The 24002-nt window shown below is 40.1% G+C and overlaps 1 protein-coding gene across 1 annotated transcript in view; it reads left to right on the top strand.

The window, feature by feature from the left end:
• The window catches only part of CPO (carboxypeptidase O), a 65438-nt gene extending 41784 nt beyond the window's left edge, over positions 1-23654 (top strand). Inside the window, exons 4-11 of the mRNA XM_004674815.2 lie at positions 5310-5406; positions 7240-7341; positions 10610-10714; positions 11579-11689; positions 12783-12873; positions 13840-14042; positions 22306-22390; positions 23321-23654. Of these exons, the coding sequence (XP_004674872.1) occupies positions 5310-5406; positions 7240-7341; positions 10610-10714; positions 11579-11689; positions 12783-12873; positions 13840-14042; positions 22306-22390; positions 23321-23583 (1057 nt within the window). The 3' untranslated portion in view covers positions 23584-23654. The remainder of the gene's footprint in view (positions 1-5309; positions 5407-7239; positions 7342-10609; positions 10715-11578; positions 11690-12782; positions 12874-13839; positions 14043-22305; positions 22391-23320) is intronic.
• The last annotated feature ends 348 nt before the right edge of the window (positions 23655-24002 follow it).

Raw genomic sequence — 24002 nt, 5'->3', positions numbered from 1 at the left:
TATATATATACATATTTTTCATATGTTTCAGTAAGTTTTATTTATTTTCCCACAATTTTTCCCTGGACATTTATGATATGTGAATGCATATATTCATTATATTGTAGACATCTTTTGTGCAGATTGAATTTTATGAGTTTTAAATATACCAAGGGATGTACATATTTTCTTTATAAAATGATAATGTTTTATAAATCAATCATCCTCAAGATACAACTTGCACCAGTATATATTTTATATTGAAATTGCTCACTCTGAATTACTCTTGCTTATTAAAAAAATTAAATGAATGATAAATATTAGAAACAAATCCCTGAATACCATGAAAAAAACCTATTGCTTCTCAACTATTGCAATTTTAATAACATTTACTTTCTTTAATCTTCTAAAATTAATTTTCATTGTTTTAACTAATTATTTATACAATCCAATCTCATAAGATTTTCACTTGGGCAAGTAAAATAAGGTAAAATTTGTTCAATGATGTAAAACATATTTACAATTTTGAGGTCAAAGAGCTTTTATTAAGCTCTGTTAATTTCAAATTATTGCTATTATTATTATTATTAACCATGAAAAGGGAAAAGTGGATTTAAGTTTAAAGTCCTAGAATTTTTGTAGAGAAATTCATTTTCATTAGAGTCACAGTTGAGGTCCATGTTACTGAATGAACCAGATTAAATATTTTAAATTTCTTCAATCCAGTTAGTAGAGTTATGTGATATGAACAAACTTGAGTTTTAATTAACTCTATCAAAATATTATATAATTTGGTATTATTTGAAGATATACCAGGTCGCTAGTTAAATTATTCTTCATACAATTTTTTATTTTTAGTATCTTTGCAACTAAATAGTGTTTTCTCTTTGTTTTGTCTTGTACTAGTACTGTGTGTTAACACTCATTATGCATTTATTAGATATTAGGAACACTCATTATGCATGTATTAGGTGTCAGAAATTGTATTCATTATTAAACATGAATTAGGTATTATTCCCAATTTACAGATAAGGAAATGAAGACTCAGGGAAAGAGAAGATATTATACTATAAATGTCCAGGGAAAAACTGTGGTAAAATAGATAAAACTTATTGAAATATTTGCTTATTAGATCTGTCACACACGCTATGCAATGTAGCATCACAAACCAAAAGCTCAGTATGTAGCATCACAAACCAAAAGCTCAGTATGAAGCTAAAATCTCATATCCTAGTGCAATTAACATAGAATTTGTTCCATACTGTATTTGTTGGGTCAGTGAATTTCAGTTAGTGTGCTCTCATACTGAATGTATAACCCCATTTCGTATTTAAATAAAGCCTTTAACTAAGGAACAAAAACATTCACTAAACCTGTATATGACTTACAGACAGAATACTGGCTGTATGACTTACTAATATTAAAACTATTTGTAGTAAAAAAAAACTATTTGTAGTTACTTAAATTCTCTTGGCCTTAGTTACCTTAGTTGTACAACATGGCTAGAATACTTCACAGAGTTGTAAGGAGAATAAATTATATAACATGCATGAATATGTTCTCTCAGGGGCTGGCATCAAATTTGGCATAAAAGAGGCACTGAATAGTTTTATTAAACTATTTGTTAAAAGATAAACCACAAACAGACAATCTGAATAGGGCTATATCTATTAAAAATTTAAACTATAATTAATAATCTCTCAGAACCAAAAAACACCAGGTCCAAATGGACTCACTGATGGACTGGCATCAAATTTGGCATAAAAGAGGCACTGAATAGTTTTATTAAACCATTTGTTAAAAGATAAACCACAGACAGTCTGAATATCTATTAAAAATTTAAACTATAATTAATAATCTCTCAGAACCAAAAACACCAGGTCCAAATGGACTCACTGATAATTTCTTCCAAACCTTTATAATTATACCCATTATTTTCCAGAAGACAGAAGCAGAGGGAACACTTCCTAACTGCATTATACCAATACCAAAACCAAAGACTTTATGGAAAAAAAAAAAGACCAATATACATCAAGAACATAGATGTAAAAACCCAAAAGCAAATATTAGCAATTGAATCCAACAATGTCTAAAAAGAATTACATACCATATCACCAACTGATATATATCCAAGGTATAGAAATCTGGTTTCACAGTCAATATTCTGCACACATTTAGTAAAGTAAGAATAGAGAGGTATTTCCTCAACTTCATAAAGAATAGCTATAGAAAACAACCAATAACACCTTACTTACTGGGGTTAGAAGTTAGAAGCTTTTATGCTAAGATGGAGAACAAGGACACCTACTCTCATCTCTGCTTTTGAAGTTCTAGCTAATACCATGTGAAAGGTAGTGGAGATGAAAGGCAAACAGATTAGGAAAGAAAAAAATTAATCTGATTTCATTCACTGATGACATGATCATTATGCAGAAAATTTGAAGGAACTGACAAAAATGCAAACCAAAAAATAGGCAATTATAGCAAAGTTGAACATACTAGGCTAATGTACAAAACTCAATCACTTGTCTATACGCCAGCAATAAGCATGTAGGATTTAAAATTATAAACACATAGTCACTTATATAATTACCCCTCAAAATGAAATGCTTGCACATATGTACAAGATCTAGATGAGAAAACAACAAAACTCTAGTGACATATGTCAAATAAGAACAAAATAAATGAAGAGATTGTCCATATTTATGAATAGGAAGACTCAAATTTGACCTATAATCCAACATAATCCCAATCAAAATTTCAACAAGTTATTTTGTAGATATTGATAAAGGAGAAAAAGGTGCAGAATAATCCACATAATACTATGGAAGAACAAACTCAGAGCACTAATTGTATTCAACCTCAAGATTTACTATAAAACTACTGGATTACTCAGTGTTGTATTGGTGGGAAAATAGACTGATTAATAGACTAGAATAGTGCATGAAACTAGACCCATAAACATAATCAATTGGTCTTTGACTATAAGAAAGACAGTACAACCAGCAAAATATTATTTTCAACAGATGGTGATGAAACAACTAGACACCAACACATAAAAATGTGAATCTAGACACTGATCTGACACCCTTAACTCAAAATGGATTATAAGCCTAAATGTACAGTGAAAAATCACAGCTCCCCAGGAGAAAATATATGAGGAAACCTAAATGACTTTGACTACACTGATGACTTTAAATGCAACACCAACACCATGAAAGAAGTTAACTGACCACTGGGCTTCATTGAAATTAAGGACCAACTTCAAAATACAATGGGAAGACAAAGTACAAACTGAGAGAATATATTTGTGAACATCTGATACAGATCTGTTATCCAAAATATACAAAGAACTCTTAAAACTCAAGATTAAAACAGGCAAGGGAAGAGCATAAGAGACTATGGTTCACCACTGTGAACCGGTGGTGAGGACTTTATGGTTAATACACACGGATGTAAAAGATATAAATTTTAAAAAATGCTTTAAGATTGCAAAAAGAAAAGAAAAGAAAAAAGAAGAAGAAGAAAGAAAAAGAAAAGAAACAAGTTGATCTAGAAATGATGAAAGATGTAAATAGACACTTTACCAAAAAGGATATATTGGTTATATGTAGAAGATGTTCAACATCTTGTGTCATTAAGAAATTAGGGCCCTCCCTGGTGGCCCAGTGGGTAAGAGCACAGCACTGTGAAGCTGCAGCCGCTTCAGGATGAGTTCAGTGACAGTTGAATCCCTGGCCAGGGAGGTGACCCACAAGGGTGGCAGACCTCTCCTGTCACGCCCGCTGCTCTGTTCTGCTCCCCTCTCTGTCTCTGGTGAATCCTCTCACCGCCTCTGCACCTCTGGCCTATATCCCATATGCATAAATAAATACATCTTTTTAAAAAAGAGGAAATGCAAATTAAACCATTAAGACAACTACAAGAATGGCAAAAAAAAAAAAAAATCTAGAAAATGACAACACCAAATGCTGACAAATATGTAGACCAACAGAAATTGTCATTCATTACTGGTGGGAGTGCAAAATGGTACATCTACATTAGAAGACAGTTTGGTAGTTCCTTATAAGGAACCTGATAAACTCTCACCATAGGATCCAGTAATCACACTTCTTGGTATTTTCCCAAATGAATTGAATATTTAAACTACCACAAAACCCTGCATGTGAATGTTTATAGCAATTTTCATCTTACTTGGAAGCACACAAGATCTCCTTTAGAAAGTAAATGGATAATAAACTGTGCTTCCAGACAATGCCACCACATAGGACATTAAAAGGAAATGCACTATTATGCCATGAAAAGACATGGAGGAAGTGTATGTATATAGCTAAGTGAAAAGTCAAACTGAATAAGCTAAATAAGCTAGTGTATAATTCTAGCCATGTGACATTCTTGAAAAGGTATAACAATGGAGATATTTTAAAAAAAAATAAAAGTGTCAAGATTTGTGGGGGAGCCAGGGGTGAGTAGGCAGATCCCAGAGGATTTTCAGGGCAGCAGAACTGTTCTATATGATATACAATGCATAGATACATGTCATTGTAAATTGTCCATAACCATAGCATAAATAACACCAAGTGAACCTTATTATAGCTATGGGCATGGAAATGACGTGTTGGTGTGGGTACAGGGACTGTTATGGTGGGGTGGGTTGGGATGTTGACAGTGGAAGAGGTTGTGTGTGGTATGGGGTTATTATTTAAGAGCTCTGTACTTTTCATCTAATTTTGCTTTGAACCTAAAGCTATTCTAAATAAGTTTTACTTTAAAAAAGTATAAACTCTTATTAGGATAAGTTTTTTTTAGATACACTTCAGTGGTTAATATTGCAGGCTCTTTAGGCAGACTGTCGGGCTTTAAATGCCAGTAACACTTTCACTATGACTAAATATCTTCATCTCTGAAATGGGGATAATAAGATACCTATTATCGTACCTGTTATAAAATGGTGATACCTAGACCAGAATTTTGAAGACAAGTAAATGAGATTTAAATTGCTTAAGCCAGTGAATGTCTCATAATTCATTTCAGTTCAATAAATCTTAGCAGTTACTTCCTTTACAAATTTAAAGGCATTTTCATCCCAGCTTCCCAGCCGGGTCTCACACAATGCTCTACAGTCCACCTTGCCAGGTTGCCTTGTCTGTCCTCACGGCCAGTGAAGAAGCTACAGGCAGAGACTCAGGGGTGGCCCACTCTCTTCTGACCAGTGTGTCACACAGCCAGGACTTCAGAGCTGGCTATTTCCCTCCAAATCCTACATCTTCCACCCCTCGTGATATCTTGGTTTCTTCATTACTTTTTTGTATGACTTGCTTTCTTTTCAGATCAGTAGCACAACATGAACCAAAGACTGTGGATGACAGAGCGAGTCCATGGAACCTGGCGACCTATCCCTACGACAAATACCACCCCATGGGGGAGGTGAGCAAGGCGCGGGGACGGGGCCTTGGCAGTCACAGGTGTTTCAGGAGGGCGGGCCGCTCACCTGCGGGACCCCCAACACCCATAGGCGGGAGGGGCTCAAAACGTGAGGTGGAGTTTTGCCATGGCGCTGTCTGTGTTTGATAGATTCTCAGACATCACCCCTTGGTCAGCATCATTTATACCACAAATCCTGTGATATCTAATAAATAACCAAATCAGCAACCAAAAGGAGGAAACAACATCCTAACGCACATTGCATTTTGGGATGTAAGGAACTCAGGCAACGGTTTTTAAGAGGGAAAACCTTTTTTCGAAGAAATATTTGTCTTTTTACCAAAATAAAACGGTGGTTTCTAAAACTAGACACAGTTAAAAAAAATTGCTGCTATATATGCATGTATGTGGGGTGTGTATGTGTGTGTGACATTATGCAAAACCTTTTTTGAGTATAAATTTTTTTAAATGAAGTTGCTGGGTTAAAGAATATGCATACCCACATTTGTTATATAAATACATATTATCCTTCAGACAGGCTTGAATCATTTGTTCTCTAAGTATTCAGGAATATTTTATTATTCCTGAAAAAAAAAATTCATTATTAAATTCAAAATTTATTATTCCCCCCCCAAAATTCAAAGAGTGCAAAAGAGAATTTGCACAGAAAGAGCTGAGTGTGGAAATTACCCAGTCACATCCCAAAAATTATCTTTTTTATTATTATTTTTTTAAAGATTTATTTATTTCTGCATACAGAACTGGGGTACAGGCCAGAGGCTCAGGGGTGGTGAGAGGCTTCACCAGAGACAGAGTGGGGAACAGAATAGGCAGATCGACGAAGTACACTGCTGAGGGGAGCAGCGGGCGGGTCAGGAGAGGTCTGCCACACCATGTGGTCACCTCCGGGGCAGGCAGGAATCGAACTCATGCGGAAGTGGCTTTAGATTCTCAGTGCTGTGCTTTAACCCGCTGCGCCACCAGGGAGGGCCCATCTTTTTTATTTTTAAGATTTATTTATTTATGCATACAGAACTGGGGTACAAGTCAGAGGTGCAGGAGCAGTGAGAAGATTCACCAGAGACAGAATGGGGGAGCAGAATAGGCAGATCGATGAAGTACACTGCTGAGGGGAGCAGCAGGCGGGTCAGGAGAGGTCTGCCATGCATTGTGGATCCCTCCCGGGCCTGGGATCGAACTTGCACTGAAGCAGCTGCCGTTAACTTGCAGTGCTGTGTCCTAACCCTTGTGCCACCAGGAAGGGCCCCGATAATTATCTTAAAGGTCATATTTGTGACTTTCCTACTCCACTCCCTCTTTTATAACCCCATGCTACTTCCTTACAGGGTATAAGAATAAGTAAATCAGCATCTACTTAGGTCTGCTTAGTTTAATAAAAATGATTAACTTGGGTTTGACTCAAAAACTTCTGTTGGCTTGTTCAATGAAGGGCATATCCAGCTCTTAATCTGGAACCTTGAACATTATTAGCAAAGGCTATTGTTGGTATCCCAAAAAGACTTAAGCTTCTGCAAAACGATCCTGAAAATTCTGACTTGGTTGGGGGTCATATGGAAGTTCAATCCAGTGACCATTGGAAAGATGTGTTTCTGTAAAATTGTTAAATATCAGTAAAAGTTTGATCTGTGAAGTTCAACAGGGACTTGGCAACAAAGTAGATCTTTAAAGAAAAGCAGGACAATAATAATTTATTGGTTTCAATTCCCAGGTTGTTTGGCACAGAGCCGTTGCCAATTTGAGTCCAGAGTTCAGTGTCTTAAGAAATAGCAGTCTTAATTAGAGGCAAACAACAGTTATCCTCCCTGGTTATTTCAGATCTATCAGTGGATAAATCAGATAAGTGAGAAGTACAAGGACGTGGTGACTCAGCATTTCCTTGGGATGACCTACGAGACCCGGCCCATGTATTACTTGAAGGTGAGTGAGAAGACAGCACTATCTTACTGGGAAAAGAGGTCTGCTCCATCCACAGACCTTTACTCACTACTTAGGGGCTTTTGTCCAGAAACATGGACAAGCTTAAAAGAAGCAGTGCAGAAAGACTTTCCTTTTCCATCCCCAAATAGGCTTTTAAAATTCAAAACTCATGAAGTTTTTTATACCTGAATCTGGATGGAATCAACTTCTGAAGGAAAGAGAATTAGGGATGGTTGAGTAAGACCATGGGCATAGAACCTAAAGAACAGTGAGGCCCAGACATGAAAAACCTTATTCCTTAGCCTTCTTCTTGCTGGGCTTCCCTTGTCCCAGCTAAGCATTGTAGGTGGTGGCTGGTCAGACCCTTGCACTCTCCAGGTGAGTGGTTTTCAGTCTGTGCTCTATGAAGTTCTTAGGTCTCACGTGCTCCCACCCACCGAGGAGAGAAGGGGAAGCATGGGGAAAACTCCCCCTCTCACACATCATCTCGAGGCAGTTCACTTTTCATGTGTATTTTGGACTTTTAAAGTTGGGTTTTTTTTTAAAGATTTATTTTATTTGGGGTACAGGCCAGAGGTGCAGGGGCAGTGAGAGGCTTCACCAGAGACAGAGTGGGGAGTAGAACAGGCTGAATGACGAAGTACACTGCTGAGGGGAGCAGTTGGGTCAGGAGAGGTCTGCAGCACCTCTGGGGCTAGGGATGGAGCTCGCACTGAAGCGACTGTGGCCAGCTTGCAGTGCTGCGTCCTTACCCATTGTGTCACCAGGGAGGGCCCTTAAAAATTGTTATTCAAAAAATTGTTTTTGAAAATAATAATCTTCTGCTTTGTTTCCCTTCAATTTATAGTTGAGGGAACAAAGACCCTCAAATAACTTGGGCAGGTTCACACAGCAGCACAGCCAGGGGAAGAACCAGATCTCCAGGCTCCCTGCCCCTTTTGTATGTGATGTGAATGGCCACTTTCCACAGGGCCAGGCCTTTGGAGTACTTGGTCCTAGGCCAGTGATTTATAATCCTAGTTGTACATTAAAATACCCTAAGGTGGTTCAAGAGTTACTGATGCCTGGTTCCCACTTACACGAATTCTGGGCTAATTGTTCTAGATGGGACTGGACCTGCTGTAGAAGCTCCAGTGTGTAGCCAGGCTGGACAAACACTGCACAAAGGCAGTGTAGTCTTCAAAGAGTCATCTGGATGCTTGTTAGAAATGCATGTTCTGGGCTCTCTCTGGAGGCTCAACAGGTTGGAGCACAGCACTGTGACGCTAGCTGCAGTTGCTCAGCATGAGTTCAATCCTGGCCAGGGAGGTGACCACATGGCATGGCAGACCTCTCCTGACCCGCTCACTTCTCCCCTCAGCAGTGTATTTTAGTAGATCTGCCTGTTCTGTTCCCCACTCTGTCTCTGGTGAGTCTTCTTACTCCGCCCCCCCCCAACACCTCTGGCCTGTAGTACAGTTCTGTAAGCATAAATAAATACATCCTAAAAAAAAAAAAGAAAGAAATGCATGATCTCAGGTTCCACTGCAGATCTAGTGAATCAGAAGCTCTGGGGTGGGGCTCAGCTATCTGTGTTAACTGGACCTCCTCCAGGTGACTTGGGTGTGCACTCAAGTTTTCAAACCTCCATGCATGTCTCCCAAGTGCCAGGTGACACAGGAGGTGTAGGCACCGCTGTCCAGGAACCATGCTTCAAAGAAGCACTACCAGAGCAGCGGGCTTTGCAACAAGTCTTACTTGAGGAACTAGCACTACTCAGTTCACAGCCCTTTGCCAGCTACTGTGGGCATTTACAAGGAAGAGCTCCAATCTCAAGAATTATCTACAACTATAAAAAATGTATTGTCTCTAAAACAGAATTGACCCAAGAATTGGGTAAGGATTGGTTAAGCATGAGACCCCGACTTACCTGATTTTCAGTAGACTGTTAACCTCTGAACTGATTCACCTGAAAAGACATTGAAACATCCTCTGTCCCGGCCATATTTTAAATAACAGAATTGCTAACAAGGATGCAATATAATAAACATAAAAGCAACTTATATATTCTCATAAAAAAGGTCATGATAAAATGAAAGCAAAAGGGAGATTAGAGGTTATCCTGGCAGCTTTGAAAGTAGGGTGAGGCAAAAATGAAAAAGGCCCTGACATGTACTTAGCTCAATGTTTCTCATAGATAAAGAAAAGTCATCAACCCCTGTTCCCTGTGGCTTTCAATGAGTAACTGGAGTCCAGGCCATTTGTAAATCCCAAACAGATGTGACTGTCTCAAATAAGAGCATGTTCACAGTTTCTCCTCCACCAAAGAAAATCTGCCATTAGTTAATTCCTAGCTACCCTACCCTTCTGAAAGGAGGGAATTTTTTTTTGCTGGAGTGGGGCTAAACTGATGTATAAGAATGACAAATGGAAGAGAGGAAAGAAGATTGAGGTGAACAGGAGTGCAGGAGTCTCTAAGGAAAGGGGAATCTATTTAATAAGTAGTGCAGATTATGTATTTGCATGGTATCATAGATCCCAGAAATTTAAGTGAAGGCTTGGATTCATTTTTACTACCTATGATTCTTGAATATAAAAATTCTTGAATCACTCTTGTGCCCTTTACCACTCAGTGAACTGAAGGTGATAAGCTTTCATCAAGTTTTTTTTTAAGATTTATTTATTTATACATCCAGAACTGGGTGCAGGCCAGAGGTACAGGGGTGGTGAGAGGATTTACCAGAGACAGAGTGTGGAGCAGAACAGAACAGGCAGATCGACGAAGTACACGGCTGAGGGGGGCAGCAGGCAGGTCAGGAGAGGTCTGCCACGCCATGTAGGTCACCTCTGGGACAGAGGATCGAACCTGCACTGAAGTGGCTGCAACTAAAAGCGTGCAGTGTTGCGTCCCAACCCATTTCACCTCCAGGGAGGGCCCAGCTTTCACCAAGTTTGTAGAAAGCCTCCTGGTTTGTGGCTTGGGATTATCTGCCCTTTATTTACAGTAAGGAATAATTTAGGTAAGACCAAGCTTTGCATGGGGGTGGTGAGAAGGATACAGAATCAGCACGTTGGCTTGAGAACAGCAGCTAACGCAGCCATCAGGTGGGTAAGAGTAGTCAAGGAAAGTCATGCTGCTGGGTCTCTGTATCAGCACCCTTGCCTCATGCTTGAAATCAATGATAGAAAAAAAGGGGCCTCTAGGGGAATTTCCAAAACCTGGTAGCTTTGCATGTGGTTTATAAAGACAAATGGTCATTTGGTAATGGAGCATGGATGTCTCCTCCAGATCAGCCAACCATCTAATAATCCCAAGAAGATCATTTGGATGGACTGTGGAATTCATGCCAGGGAATGGATTGCGCCAGCTTTTTGCCAATGGTTTGTAAAAGAAGTAAGTGTCTTTAACTTCCTAATAATGGTTAGCTACCCAACAAAACATCTGTCATGTCTTGGCTATTTAGAAAAAGGGCTTCTTTCATGTGTTGCCAATGCAATTCTCCTGAGCTACTTCTGAGGTAAGGGAAATGGGTTAATGGGTGACTTCAACAAAAAGTATTTTAATCTCATTCTAATGCATCCAAGATAATTTTTACTGGAAGGTAAACATATCTAAATGTAGAAGAAAATGCATCTTGGATATCAGCAATGAATTTGGATCCTGATCCCACCTCTTTCTAATAATCATAGACAAATATTTAACACTAGGACTTATAGATTTTCACTTGCAAAAGAAGTGTAAAGTGACTAATGCAGGAATCTGTTGCATGGATCAAGAGGTTTAGCATATGAAAAACACATAACACAGTGAATTTAACTCAATTCCTCCCTTAGAATAAGAAATCTTTAAAAGTACTAGAAGGTACTTTTTGTGTCAGTCTTTCTAGTAACCCAAACATAAGGAAGCTACAAAGAGCGGCCCTTAAAGTATGACTCAGACTAACAGCGTCAGTATAACTGCAAACAAGTTCTTGGACTCTACATCACCTCCTCTGACCTATTGGGGAGGGGTGAGGGTTGGGGAAAGTCTATCAAGCTCTTTTACTAAGCACTGCAGGTGACTCCAATACATGCTGAAATTTGAGGACTGCTTTTGTAGGAAATAGGACAGGCTGAGGTAGATTGGAGCTTAAGGTTGGAAGATTGAAGGTTGGAAGTTGACAGACACATAGTCATCCCTTATAATTAAGCTGAAATGGAAGATCAGGAACAGCCTCTTCCTAGGGCCATTGAAAACATTTCTCTCTTAAATTTCCAGATTCTACAAAACTATAAAGACAACTCAAAGATAAGAAATTTCCTTACACACCTTGACTTCTACGTGCTTCCGGTTCTTAACATCGATGGTTATATCTACACTTGGACAACTGTGAGTCCATCAGGTTTGGCCTTGCGGTGAATTCGTAAGCTATCAGTCCATCTTAACTCAGGTTCATTTTTCTGACCTCAGTCATCAATTATAAAAATGTTTGTTTGTGGCCTTGTGAAGAAAAAAATTGTTTGGGATGAAAATCAAAATATTTAATCTAACAATCTAAGCCAAGTTCAGGATGGAGGAGGTCAAAGACCTTAGAGTTGAAGTTTCGCACATGCTTTATTGTTGTTGTGTCTTGTTTTTTACTTCTTTCCAGTTTTCCATATTTCTCCTAGACTTAACTTTTATCTAACTCTTCTCTCTTCAAGTGGTGGCTGGCCTGCCACAGAACAGGATTATATTGCTATAAAATTCACATACCACCCTTTATACCTTCAGTCAGTTCAAGAAGTCTGAGGGGAACAACCTTCACTTTTCATTGTGATTGTTCATAGTTGGTGCAAACACTGTACAATGCTTTCTATATAGTCAAAAACCTTGTTTTTAAAATGTCTCTAAAGCATATCACTCCACTACTGGGTCTCTTTCTAGATAGAGTTAATTTCTCCCCTTCCCCCATTGCACCCCTTTGATGCACCACTTTCTCTGCAACAGTCTTTCTGGTCTGTTCTGTGAGTCAGATCCTTCTCTCTGAGCTTCCCTAGAAAAAACTGTCTTTCACCTCTTCTCCACTCATCACTCTTCTGCTTCCAGAAATGTGCAACGACCATCTCTGATACACCCTCAACAGCCTTTTTCCATCTGCCAAGCTATTTCCCTTTCATCTTGTAGATCTCAGACATAAATATAACTCTGAAGTTTTCCCTGAATAAGCAGATCACATCCACTAGCTCCTGAGGAAAAGGCCCAACTACTCCCTCCAATTTGGTGGTTTATACGAATGTATGCTTTTGTTCATACAGATGTTCCTGTTATTAAAGTTTACTAGCCCAAATTTGAGACTGAAGCACTAGCTTTACCATGGTAAAGGCACGTTCTCCCAGGCAATCCTCAGGGCCATCCTCCACATTCCAGGACCACCCATCATCACTAACACTGTGACTTATGAGACCTGAGAAAGGCAAGCACTTGTGTTTCTGTCTTACAGAATCGACAGTGGAGGAAATCCCGCTCACCCCATAATAATGGCACATGTTTTGGAACAGATCTCAATCGAAATTTTGATGTGCACTGGTGTAGTAAGTACACATTTGTAGAGGAATTCACACAAGAAATACGGGACCAAAAAAAGCAATTTTTTAAAAAGATTTATTTATGCATACAGAACTGGGGTACAGGCCAGAGGTGCAGGAGTGGTAAGAGGCTTCACCAGAGACAGAGTGGGGAACAGAACAGGCAGACTGACGAAGTACACTGCTGAGGGGAGCAGCAGGGGTGTCAGGAGAGGTCTGCTGTGCCATGTGGATCACCACAGGGGCGGATCAAACTAATGCTGAAGTGGCTTTAGCTTCCTAGTGCTGCGCTTTAACCCACTGTGCCACCAGGGAGGGCCCAAGTTAGTAGAGATTTAACTTTTACAAATGAACTTCTTAATCATGCAATTCATTATATCTGCAGTGGCTTCAGCTCTCTGCCTTAGCTTTCTCTGCTTTAGCATGAGGCCAGTAATGACACCATCAGAGCAGTAGACTGTTGTGGCAATAAGATGCCACACATAAGGTCTAAGCACAGAGCCCAGCATGGAAACTCAGCTCAGCTGATAGTCCTCATCTTATTGGTGAGAAGGACAGACTCCAAAGGAGTGGGCGTTTTGTTGTTTTTTTTTCATAAAAGAACTCTAGTGAATTTCAAGTCAACGAGACAGTGAGAAAGAGACTTAGGACAGTGCTTGTCCCTGGACCCATGAACTGGTTCCCAACCATTTGTTTCAGGGTCAATGAGTTCAAGTAACAATCGTTGAAAAGGCCATTTCATTTTGCATCTTGTTCCTTATCCTGCAAGTGTGGAGTTTGCTTCTAAATCTGACCATTGGGCTTCCTGTCTCTCTGAGTTCTTCCTTGAATAACCATCCAAGTGACCTGACTTACCAGGACTAACTAACCAGGACAAGCACGGGCAAGGCCTGATCTACCGACAGATGCCCTGAGGGGGATGATCCCTTGCCCTGGGTCAAGTTCATGTTTGCTGTTTTCTCTATGCCCCAGGTATTGGTGCATCTAAAAATTGCAGTGATTTAATGTACTGTGGGACAGGACCAGTGTCTGAACCAGAGACTAAGGCTGTTTCCAGCTTAATAGAGAGCAAGAAGGAGAATATTCTGTGCTTCCTGACCATCCACTCTCATGGGCAGCTCATTCTCACACCTTATGGATACACCACAGATAAATCAAGCAACCATGAAGAACTGGTAAGACCTGAGTGTCAAAGCCTTAGAGAAGCCTGGGTAGGACCCTCGTCTTCCTTCCCTGATTTCCATTTTCAAGTTGACTGCAGTCCGCTTTTGTTCTCTCTGCTGTTCCTCATTTTCTTTCTCCTGCTTTTTACACTCTTGCCAGATGCCTGCTGGGAAGTCTTCAGGTTAAATGCTGCTTTACCTACATTAATTAACTACCTGTTTCATAAAGTGTCAAGTTGGGAGACATCTTAGGTATTCATCTATAATATAAATGAGATGATTATGTTAATAATCTGCAGCAATGTGCTTTCATTTCTGTAAATTCTCTTGAAGCTCCATTCAGCAATTACAGCTTTTGAACCATGCTTTAGAGAACTTGCCAGCTGTTAGCAGAATATGGCATATCTAAAATAACATGGCTAAATAGTATCTACTCTCTTCTCTGATAAACACAATGCTTTATTTTCTTCTAAACTCTGCCTCTGGTATTTACCTAGGAATATTTGTAAGGGGAAATGCCAGAGAAATCCAAGCCGGGCCAGGGGAAATATACTCTGTCTTTCTGGAACCTTCTCTGAATCTGTGTTTACCCAAGTGCTGGTGGACAGAATTACTTAGAAGGACCCAGCTCTTGGCACTTTTGTGTGCCTGAGAACAAACAGATGCAAATCAAAGGGAGAGTGAAGTTAGAATGGATATGTTTGTTATCTTTTTATTTTTTAATCCTTTTTTTCAGTTTATAATTGTGGTACACATAGCATAAAATTTACTATCTTATCATTTTAAGTGGGTAGAGCAATAGTGTTAAGTATACATTAACATTATTTATGATGTGGTATGCAATAACTGAATAACATCACAACCAATATCTCAAATTTTTTCATCTTAAATAATTGAAGTTTTGTATCCACTAAACAACAATTTTCTGTCCTCCTTGCCTGTGGCAACCTCCACTCCTTTTTCTTTGTCTATGATTTGAGTATAGATACCTTCTTAGAGGGAAATCATATAGTCTCCAAACTAATTCATGTAGCATAATGCCTTCAAGGCTCATCCACATGGTGTCCTGTATCAACCTTCTGTAGGGTTGAATGGTGTTCTTACTTTCTATATTCTGTATTTCTTTTCCCATAATCCACCTATGGGAATGAGTTTATTTCTACCTTTTCTTTGCTATGTGGATAATGCTTCTCTGCACACAAGAATGGCCAAATGTCTCTGAGATTCCACTTTCAGTTTTGGGGGCTATGTACAACAAAAGTAGAATTGCTGAGTCATAGGGTAATTTAATTTCATTTTGAGAAACCGCCAGACTATTTTTCATATATGTTACATTATTTTAAACTCTCACCTGTTTTCTTGTTATTTTCTATTTAATTTTTTTTTTTTTTTTGCTTTTAAAGCAAGTTCCCAGGAAAGGCTGGCATAGGTATGGTAAACCTCTCTTTCTCTCTCTCTCTTTTTTTTAAAGATTTATTTATTTATGCATACAGAACTGGGGTACAAGCCAGAGGTGCAGGGGCAGTGAGAGGCTTCACCAGACAGAGTGGGGAGCAGAATAGGCAGATTGACGAAGTACACTGCTGAAGGGAGCAGCAGGCAGGTCAGGAGAGGTCTGCCATGTCATGTGGATCACCTCAGGGGCGGGGATTGAACTCATGCTGAAGTGGCTTTAACTTCTGTAGTGCTGTGTTTTAACCCACTGCACCAACATGGAGGACCCTGAACCTCTCTTTTAAGGTCACAGAAGTTTTGTGCTGTGACCCATTCGTTCTGTTACACTTCCTGTCCTGGCTCCACTGGATCTTGACCTATAAAATACAGGTCAGCCTACTGAAACAAAACCACTATAGACATTTATCAAGGGGAAGATTTGTCCCATGTTAGTAGTCAAAGATATTCAGTGATACCCCAAAATCTTTCTTGCAATTATTTCTGGGCTTTTATTCTGTGTGATTATATTGTAGACTGTGGAAATAGCTAACTTTCGCCTAAAATGTTATAATTTATGAGGAGTTTTACTGCCATTATCATTTGATTCTCATAACTCTCAATTCATTTGGAAATATGGAAATTGAGACCTTGATATAGCTGTATCCCCAGAGCCCCAATAGACGGGGAGTGGTTGATTTGGAGGCTAGAACCAGACCCTAGAAGCTATTTTCACCTGACCTCGAATACTGCTTCTCTCCACTTGGAAAAAGTGGACAATTTCTGGAAGCTGTTACCAACTTAAATACCCATGCCACGATATCTTATTTCTTCCTCATTTCTGAGCCCTAGAAGTTCCATTTCTTTGGTAAAGAAATCTGCAGAAACAGATTTCAGTGGAGAAGGCCAAACCCCTCCTTATTTCCAAGTTCCTGTGATATTTGTCATCGATGTCTACTTTCTGCTTAAAGGGATCTGTGACAAACACAAATGAACCACCAAAGTCAGGCCGTTATTGATCTCTGATAATACAAGCCTTCCTCCAGCAGAAAAAAAAAGAGGAAATCTGTGTACCTCTGTATTTTTCTAGGGAACTTCATTGCCTTTTGGGTTCTGGAAAACAGATATCACATAACCATTTTGGCAGGTTTCTATTCAAAAGTGAGGGAGTTCTGTTTGCATATTAGCTGTCAAGCTAAAGCTCTCAGGCTTAAGGGAGCAGAAGGCAGAAAGGATGCAGCAGCTGTATCACCCCAACTGGAAGGGAACTCTAAGATGGCGATGACTGGCAATTCTGTGGTACAAAAAACAGAAATTGAGACATTGCATTGGGAAAGGTAGCTTCATTTCTAATCGAGTCTCGGGTGCATAAGCATTCATCTTCAAGACTTTGCAATAAATGATAGCATGAAAGTGTTCTCACCACATGTTACCCTGATTGGCACTGACTCAAGTAGTTTTAAATTCATAGGGACAAGTTTTAATGGAGAGCATGGAGACACAGAATCAAGCCAAATGTTCAAGGAGATATCCATTTCTGGTGCTCTTTACAACCACCAGAGATTACTAGTTAATCTCTATATATTTACAAAACCAGGCATTTGTAAAAACCATGAAAAAAATTACACAGCATAATAGACAGCTTGGCAATCACTATGTTGAAGAAACATAATTATATATAGTCCCTTTCTAAACTGCTCTGCAAATTACAATAGTTTTAACAATTCTAATTTTTAGATACTTTTTTTTTTTACATTTTTTGAAGGACCTAAAATGCTATATTAATAAGAAGATAATTTTGGACATGAATTGTCTTAGTGGGCATCATTATCAATAAGACATTCATAGCATAGAATATATTCTTCATTATAATATTTATAAAATGGATTCAGAAAAATATATGCACAAAAACGTATTCATTCTTGTGCTTATAGTACCTTATGTATATGTGTTTTTATTTGCCCCTCAGTCTTGCAAGAGTTAAGGCAGACACAAAAATAAACATCTCCACAAACAATTCACATAATCACAATAAAATATGGTCAACTAAAACTTGTCCAACAAGCAAATCTTATAAACTAACATTAACGAGTTGGATGCTGGCAAATTGTGTTCCCGCCTGCCCTGGAGTTCTTGAGCTCTTTTGCATCCTTGTTAGACCTTTTCTCCTTGATAGCTTGAGCTAAGTTTTTATTACTGACTTTCAAAATCTTGACTAAGAACACTCTCACATCTGACTCCTTTTCACATGTAGGTAAACATGTTTAGATTTTCTCTTTCATTGCTATCTTCCCTTTCACTCTTGTAAAAAAAAATTTTTTTTTAGATTTATTTTGCAAAGGAGAACTGGGGTACTGGCCAGAGGTGCAGGGTTGGGGGCAGATTCTCCAGAGACAGAGTAAGGAACAGAACAGATGGATCTACTGAAATTCACTGCCGAGAGGAGCAGCTGGTGAGACAGGAGAGGTCTGCTGTGGCATGTGGGTCAGCTCCCTGGCGATGGTCTTAGCAGTGATAGTGCTAAGATTTAGCCCCTAGGCCACCAGAGAGGCCCTTACTCTTAAACTCTTAAATGAGTTTAAATTCTGTAATTCTGTTTCCTCTCTTTTCAGCTATCCCTAATGGTTTCTACCTGGACTACATTGCTCACACTAGTCTAACCATAGTTGCCAATTGGTGCATGTCACTAAATACAATAGAAAAATTCCAATTTTAAGTAGCTTGATTCACACATAAAACCCTGTTTCCTTAGCAAGCCTGCCTTCACACACAAATACTAGGGCCCTCATCTACCTTCTGTGTACCTTGTGACTATATGCTCATAGGAATTCTCAGGGCTCAGGGAAGGTGTTACTAAACAGGATGAGGTCTTCAACAATGTAAATGATGTACTGCTAGCAGAAGGCATTTTTCAAAAGATTGATTTTATTTATGCACACAGAACTGGGGTACCGGCCAGAGGTGCAGGGGGTGAGAGGATTCATCAGAGACAAAGTGGGGAACAGAACAGGCAGATCGAAGAAGTCTACTGCTGAGGGGAGCAAGTGAGTCAGTAGAGGTCTGCAGCACCTGAAGCACTGAAGCAGCTGAGGCTAGCTTGCAGTGATGCATCCTTAACCATTTGCACCACCAGGGAGGCCATAGCAGAAGATTTTTATTGTTTTGACTAGATAGTGCCTTTGGGCTGAGAAGAGGGGAAGCAAACTGGCTCTCTTTAGCTCTGTAGTACAGTGAGGGAGATAGAAGAATAATCAGGAAAGAGAAGTCAGAACCCTCAGATATTTGTTTGCAGAAAAAGACCAATTCTATCACCTAGGATCACACCTGTGTACCTCTCATGTGTGTTACACCTCTTGCTATGATTTACTCCCCATGGTAATTGCTGGTGGAATTGTTTTTAGAAAGGTCCTTGTCAATAAAAAGGGCCAAGTGGGAAGATTGATCCCATCCTACTGCCAGGGTTTGAGGAGAGGGAACCATATAGAATGAAAAAGACTGGCAATTGGAAGAAGAAATAGTTGTCTAAGGTGAGATACAGGAAAAAAAAAAAATGAAGGAACCCTTTGGATGGAAAATGTGGCGTTGAACCACATAATCCAAATAGACCCACAGAGTCCCACATGAGCCAGTGAGCATGGAGTTATCTTCAAAACAACACAGGAACACATATTCTAAAAATAATTAGTATAATTCCATTAGTTTACCAAGGACTCAAAGAACAACTAATGGAGGAGGATTGGTAAGTAACAATCCTAGGTCTCTGCTTTGCATTTCAGCCACAAAGTAGCTACCCTGAAACCTTTCCTTCCATCTGTCATTCCTATTTCCTTATTGGAATTTCTCTCTCCATGAACCCCTTCTTTTTTATTTTTTTCCTATAGGCAATTTCACTTTTAAAGATTCTATCATTTATGCATTGAGACAGCCTTGGCTTACAACACCATATATGATTCGGAGCACATGTGGCAGGACCACACCCTCCGCACAAGCACCATGCTCCTTGTTTTGTCCTGATTTCTGGGACCCGCCACAGGAAGAAAGATGGGAGGCAGAAAAGCTGAGCAAGTAGAGTTTATTGCTCCTGAGCAGCAGCTGAGATGGAGCCCCTAGGGAGGGGTCCGCAGCTACTGCCAGTGCTATAGGGGAAAAAGGGTCGCTTACATAGATTCTAGGCTCAGATTCCAAAGGGGTGACTCATCGCTATGCCCCGGATGGGAGGCCCAGTTCATCCCACCGGTATCTCCCTGATATGAGGCCCAGTTAATTATCACCCTTAGATGCGAGGCCCAGTTTATTATCGCTTACCTAGTCCCACCGGTAGTTGCTGTGTTATCTCCACACCTGGTCACCCCCAACACTCCTCACCATAGTTCATTGTATTGGGGCCCCCCGCCCCCACCTGGTAGCCTCCCTCACCAATAGGCCCAATTCTACACTCAAGATTTCTAGAGTTTGTTTGCTTTAGTTTTGTCTGTTTTCTATCCTTATATTCCACATGAGTGAAATCATCCAATATTTATCTTTCTCCTTCTGACTTATTTTAGCTAGCATAGCCCCCTCCAGCTCCATCGCTGGTAAATGGCAAGATTTCATCTTTTTATCGCTGCTAGTATTCTATTGCACACACACACACATATATGTACCCCACAACTTCTTTATTCAACATCTGTCATTGAACACTTACATTGTATCCATAATTAGACTGTTGTAAATTATGCTGCAGTGAACACAGGAGTACATAAATCTCCTCAAAGTTTCTCAAGAATTAAAAATCTGCCATACCATTCAACAGTTCCACTCCTAGGTATCTACCCAAAGAATATACTAAATTCCCTTTCAGATGTACTTCTTACAGTTTCCTCTTCTTCCTATAAACAGCTCTTGTAATGCTTTCTGAGTTAAAGGAGTAAAGCAGTTTAACTCTGTGAGCTTCTTTGGGTTCTTCCTATGCTTTATCCCAATTCTGGACAACACAAGCCCAGGAAGTGAGACTCCAAATCTCTTTTCAGGAAGAGAGAGAAGGTGAATGACCAAAGATAGAGTTCCCAGTAGCAAGTGGAGAGGAGGCATAAAGCTTACAAACCTGTTGAAGCTGATGTTTTTTCTTAACCATACTCAGAAGTCCTGAGGACGCTAAGGATGCTGCCCACATCTGCTACCTATGAGCCCACCATCTATGTTGTCTTGCTCACTGCTCCTTTTGAGTTTCACTGTGTCAGTCCCCCTCTACCCAAGCATCACTCTGTCATTTAGTGTGTACAAGAAGGGACAGACAGGGTCTACAAATGGACATGTCACTTGTCAGAAGCCAGGGAAGTTGATATACCCGCTGTCAAGTTTCCTTAGCCGTAACGCAATAGTGTATCACAGACCAGGGAGGGATTGGCTAGGGAATTCTGGTGGGGTTTGTGTCCACTCTAAAGAGAAGGAGTAAGATATACCACCAGGTAGAAAAAATATAACATTAAGGAGTGTGGGGAGGAGATTATTTGGAGAGAGTCTAAAAGGTATGCAGAAGAAAGTCAATCAACTATGCCAATACACTTGGATCTCAGTGATTCTTTTTTTAAAAAAAGATTTTATTTTTTGTGCATACAGAAATGGGGTATGGGCCAGAGGTGCATGGGCGGTGAGAGAATTCACCAGAAACATAGTGGGGAGCAGAACAGGCAGATCAACGAAGTACACTGCTGAGGGGAGCAGCGGAAAGACAGGAGAGGTCTGCCACGGGGAGGAGATTCAACTGGCAGTGAAGCGGCCATGGCTTGGCTTAACTTCGCAGTGCAGTGCTTCTATCTGCTGCGCCACTAGAGAGGGCCCAGATCTCAGTGATTCTGACCTCAGGAATGGGGTGACAGAAGGCAATGCTGATACCTTAGGAGTCATCTAGCCTTGAGGGATCTCAAGGTTTTGAGGTGACAGGGTGGTGGGTGTGAAGAAGGCTGTAGTTTCCAGTTCTGAAATTCTATGATCAATAAGTATCAAACACCTCTGAGGAAAAGTAAGAGGGAACTAAGAGAAATATGAAAAAGGGGCTATGGGGGACTCACAGTAGAGACAGATCAGGGGTGATAAGGTAGGGCTCATGTAGAACTGGGCATTTGAGAAAGTCTTTTGAGGTTGGATAGAAGCTTATCTAGAGATAAGAGGTAAGGCTTCCCAAGTAAAGGAAACAGGTGGATTTTAGAGCAGCCTAGAGCACAGGGCTTGTCTTGGAAGACTGGGGGAGCTGGAAACTGACTATAAACAAGGTGGAACATAAGGATAAGAAGCTGGAAAGATGGGCTGGGAGTGTTCCATAGAGGATCTCCAATACTAAGCTGAGAAGTTTGTACTTGAGTCATGGGGCAACTAAGAGCTATTGAAGACTTTTTAGCAAAATCATGATCAAACTTTTACTCCACAGAGGTTCACCTGGACATCAGGTGGGATCAATTGAGATAAGGATTGGTGGGCGGGGGAGGGAAACTTATTAAGTGATAACAATAGTCCATTTCAGAGGTAATGAGCCTGAAATAGGGAGATAGCCCTGGAAATTCAACTTGATAACATTTAAGAGAAGGAGAATCAAAGCTGACTGCAGCATCTTAGTCGTGTTTGAAAGAGTATGATAGACCAGAAATATGAAAATAAGAGCACTCTTATGAGTGGGAGAGGTGATAAAATTGGTTTGAGTATGTTGATTCTGAAGTTATCAGCAGGCTCCTTAGGTAGAGATGTCCACTGAGAAATTAGAAAGATGGTCTGGAACTGTGGAGATGTATTTGGATGAAATACCATACCCTCTGGATTGTTGGAAGTATTTTTAACACCAGATATCTGTCTCTGCATTTCCCACCTACAGATCCAAGTTGGACAGAAGGCAGCAAATGCATTGAAAGCAAAATATGGAACCAATTATAAAGTTGGATCAAGTGCAGACATTTTATGTAAGTATCTTTTTTCGCCTCTTCAATAGTATCTAAGGCACAAAAGAAGTCAGTGGACTTTGGGGAGCAGAATAGGCAGGAGGAGATCTGTGGATCTGCAGGAAGTTGTATTAATAAAAATGACCAGAGATAAAAGGGAGTCTGTACAAATCCAAAATGATGCTCTCTGGGGATAAAGTGTGAGCTGAAAGAAAGAAACTAATACACTCGTTGAGATCAGGATTCTTTGGGTTTCCGTTAGGAAGAACTGGCAAGCAAGAAGGCTCAGGGTTCACAGGAAGTGTCTTTCAGCGACACTTGGTCTGTTGATTCAGCTCACTGAGGACCCATGATGCTAAGAAAGTAGGAGGGCCTGGAGAAAGGATCTGAAAAGTAATACTAATTTAGATGAAAGGAGAACACCTTGCTTTTTCCCCTAGACCCACCGGTCCACCCAGATAACATTTGCGTAATATCTTTTCTGTTGATCATTTTGTTTCTGTTCCTTTCTATGTCAGCCCACTCTTGCCTGGAAGTGTTAAGTTGTCTAGTTTTTGATTCAGCTGAAGAACTTTAACCACATCTCTGCTGTGTGCCAGGCAAGATGCCAGTATCGTGCAGGGTGGCAGGGCAGAGAGAGGAGACTGAACAAGATGTAATTCCCACCCTGCCTTAAGGGAGTAATGTCAAGCAGAGGGAGGAGGCAGTTATCCACGAGACACTAAATGAAAGAGTTCATAAAAGTTTAGATTGAACCTTTATTCCCGAAGTAGTTTGTAGAAATTAGTCTGTTCATAGTACAATTTCAAACTCTTTTCCCCTCTTTTCTTTCTTTACTTTCTATATTTAAAGAGTACGTTTATTAAAAAGAGACAGGAGAGGAAAGCACACTTGCATAGGCACAAGCCGGTAGGAAGAGCTCTCTGATTCCCTCTCTCCATTTCATTGCAGATTCCACATCCGGGTCTTCAAGAGACTGGGCTCGGGACATAGGGATCCCCTTCTCCTACACTTTTGAGCTCAGGGACACTGGGACACATGGGTTTCTTTTACCAGAGGATCAGATTCAAGCCACCTGTGAGGAGACCATGGAGGCCGTGCTCTCGATCGTGGGTGACGTCTACGACAAGCACTGGCGCTCAAACTCCGCGGCAAAGGTGACATCCACCGCCGTGGTGCTGAGCCTGCTAACGTCTTTCACTGCTCTTCTCTAAGTACCTCCTACCAGGCCTACTTAGCCCCACGGTGTGTTACTGATCAGAGGGAAGATGTTTGAGGTTCTAAAGGAACCAAATAATTCAAATCAAAATCTTCCTATTTTAATTAATTTGCATTTTAATGATTTTTATGGGTCATTATATATATATTTTTTACTTTAAAAAAGTGTAATATGAGTTATTGCCACCATAGTAATACAAATCAAGTCACTCTAAAGTTTGGTGGCTCACAGCTCTCTAGGCCAGCCAGGAAATTCTGTTAAGCGTGGTTCTGGTCTCTTCCTCATCTGTGGTCAGTTTGAGAGCAATTAGCCTGGGGTCTAGAGAATCTTTTTCAGGTATATTCTTTGAAAAATTTCCTTGTAATTTTGAGCTAGATCCCCACCTAATTTTGTACTACTGACTTAATAAGAACA

The sequence above is a fragment of the Condylura cristata genome, unplaced genomic scaffold, assembly GCF_000260355.1.
Source record: "Condylura cristata isolate star-nosed mole 26May11 unplaced genomic scaffold, ConCri1.0 scaffold00002, whole genome shotgun sequence".
In the NCBI taxonomy this organism is placed as follows: Eukaryota; Metazoa; Chordata; class Mammalia; order Eulipotyphla; family Talpidae; genus Condylura; species Condylura cristata.
This window is presented reverse-complemented; position numbering and strand designations above follow the sequence as displayed.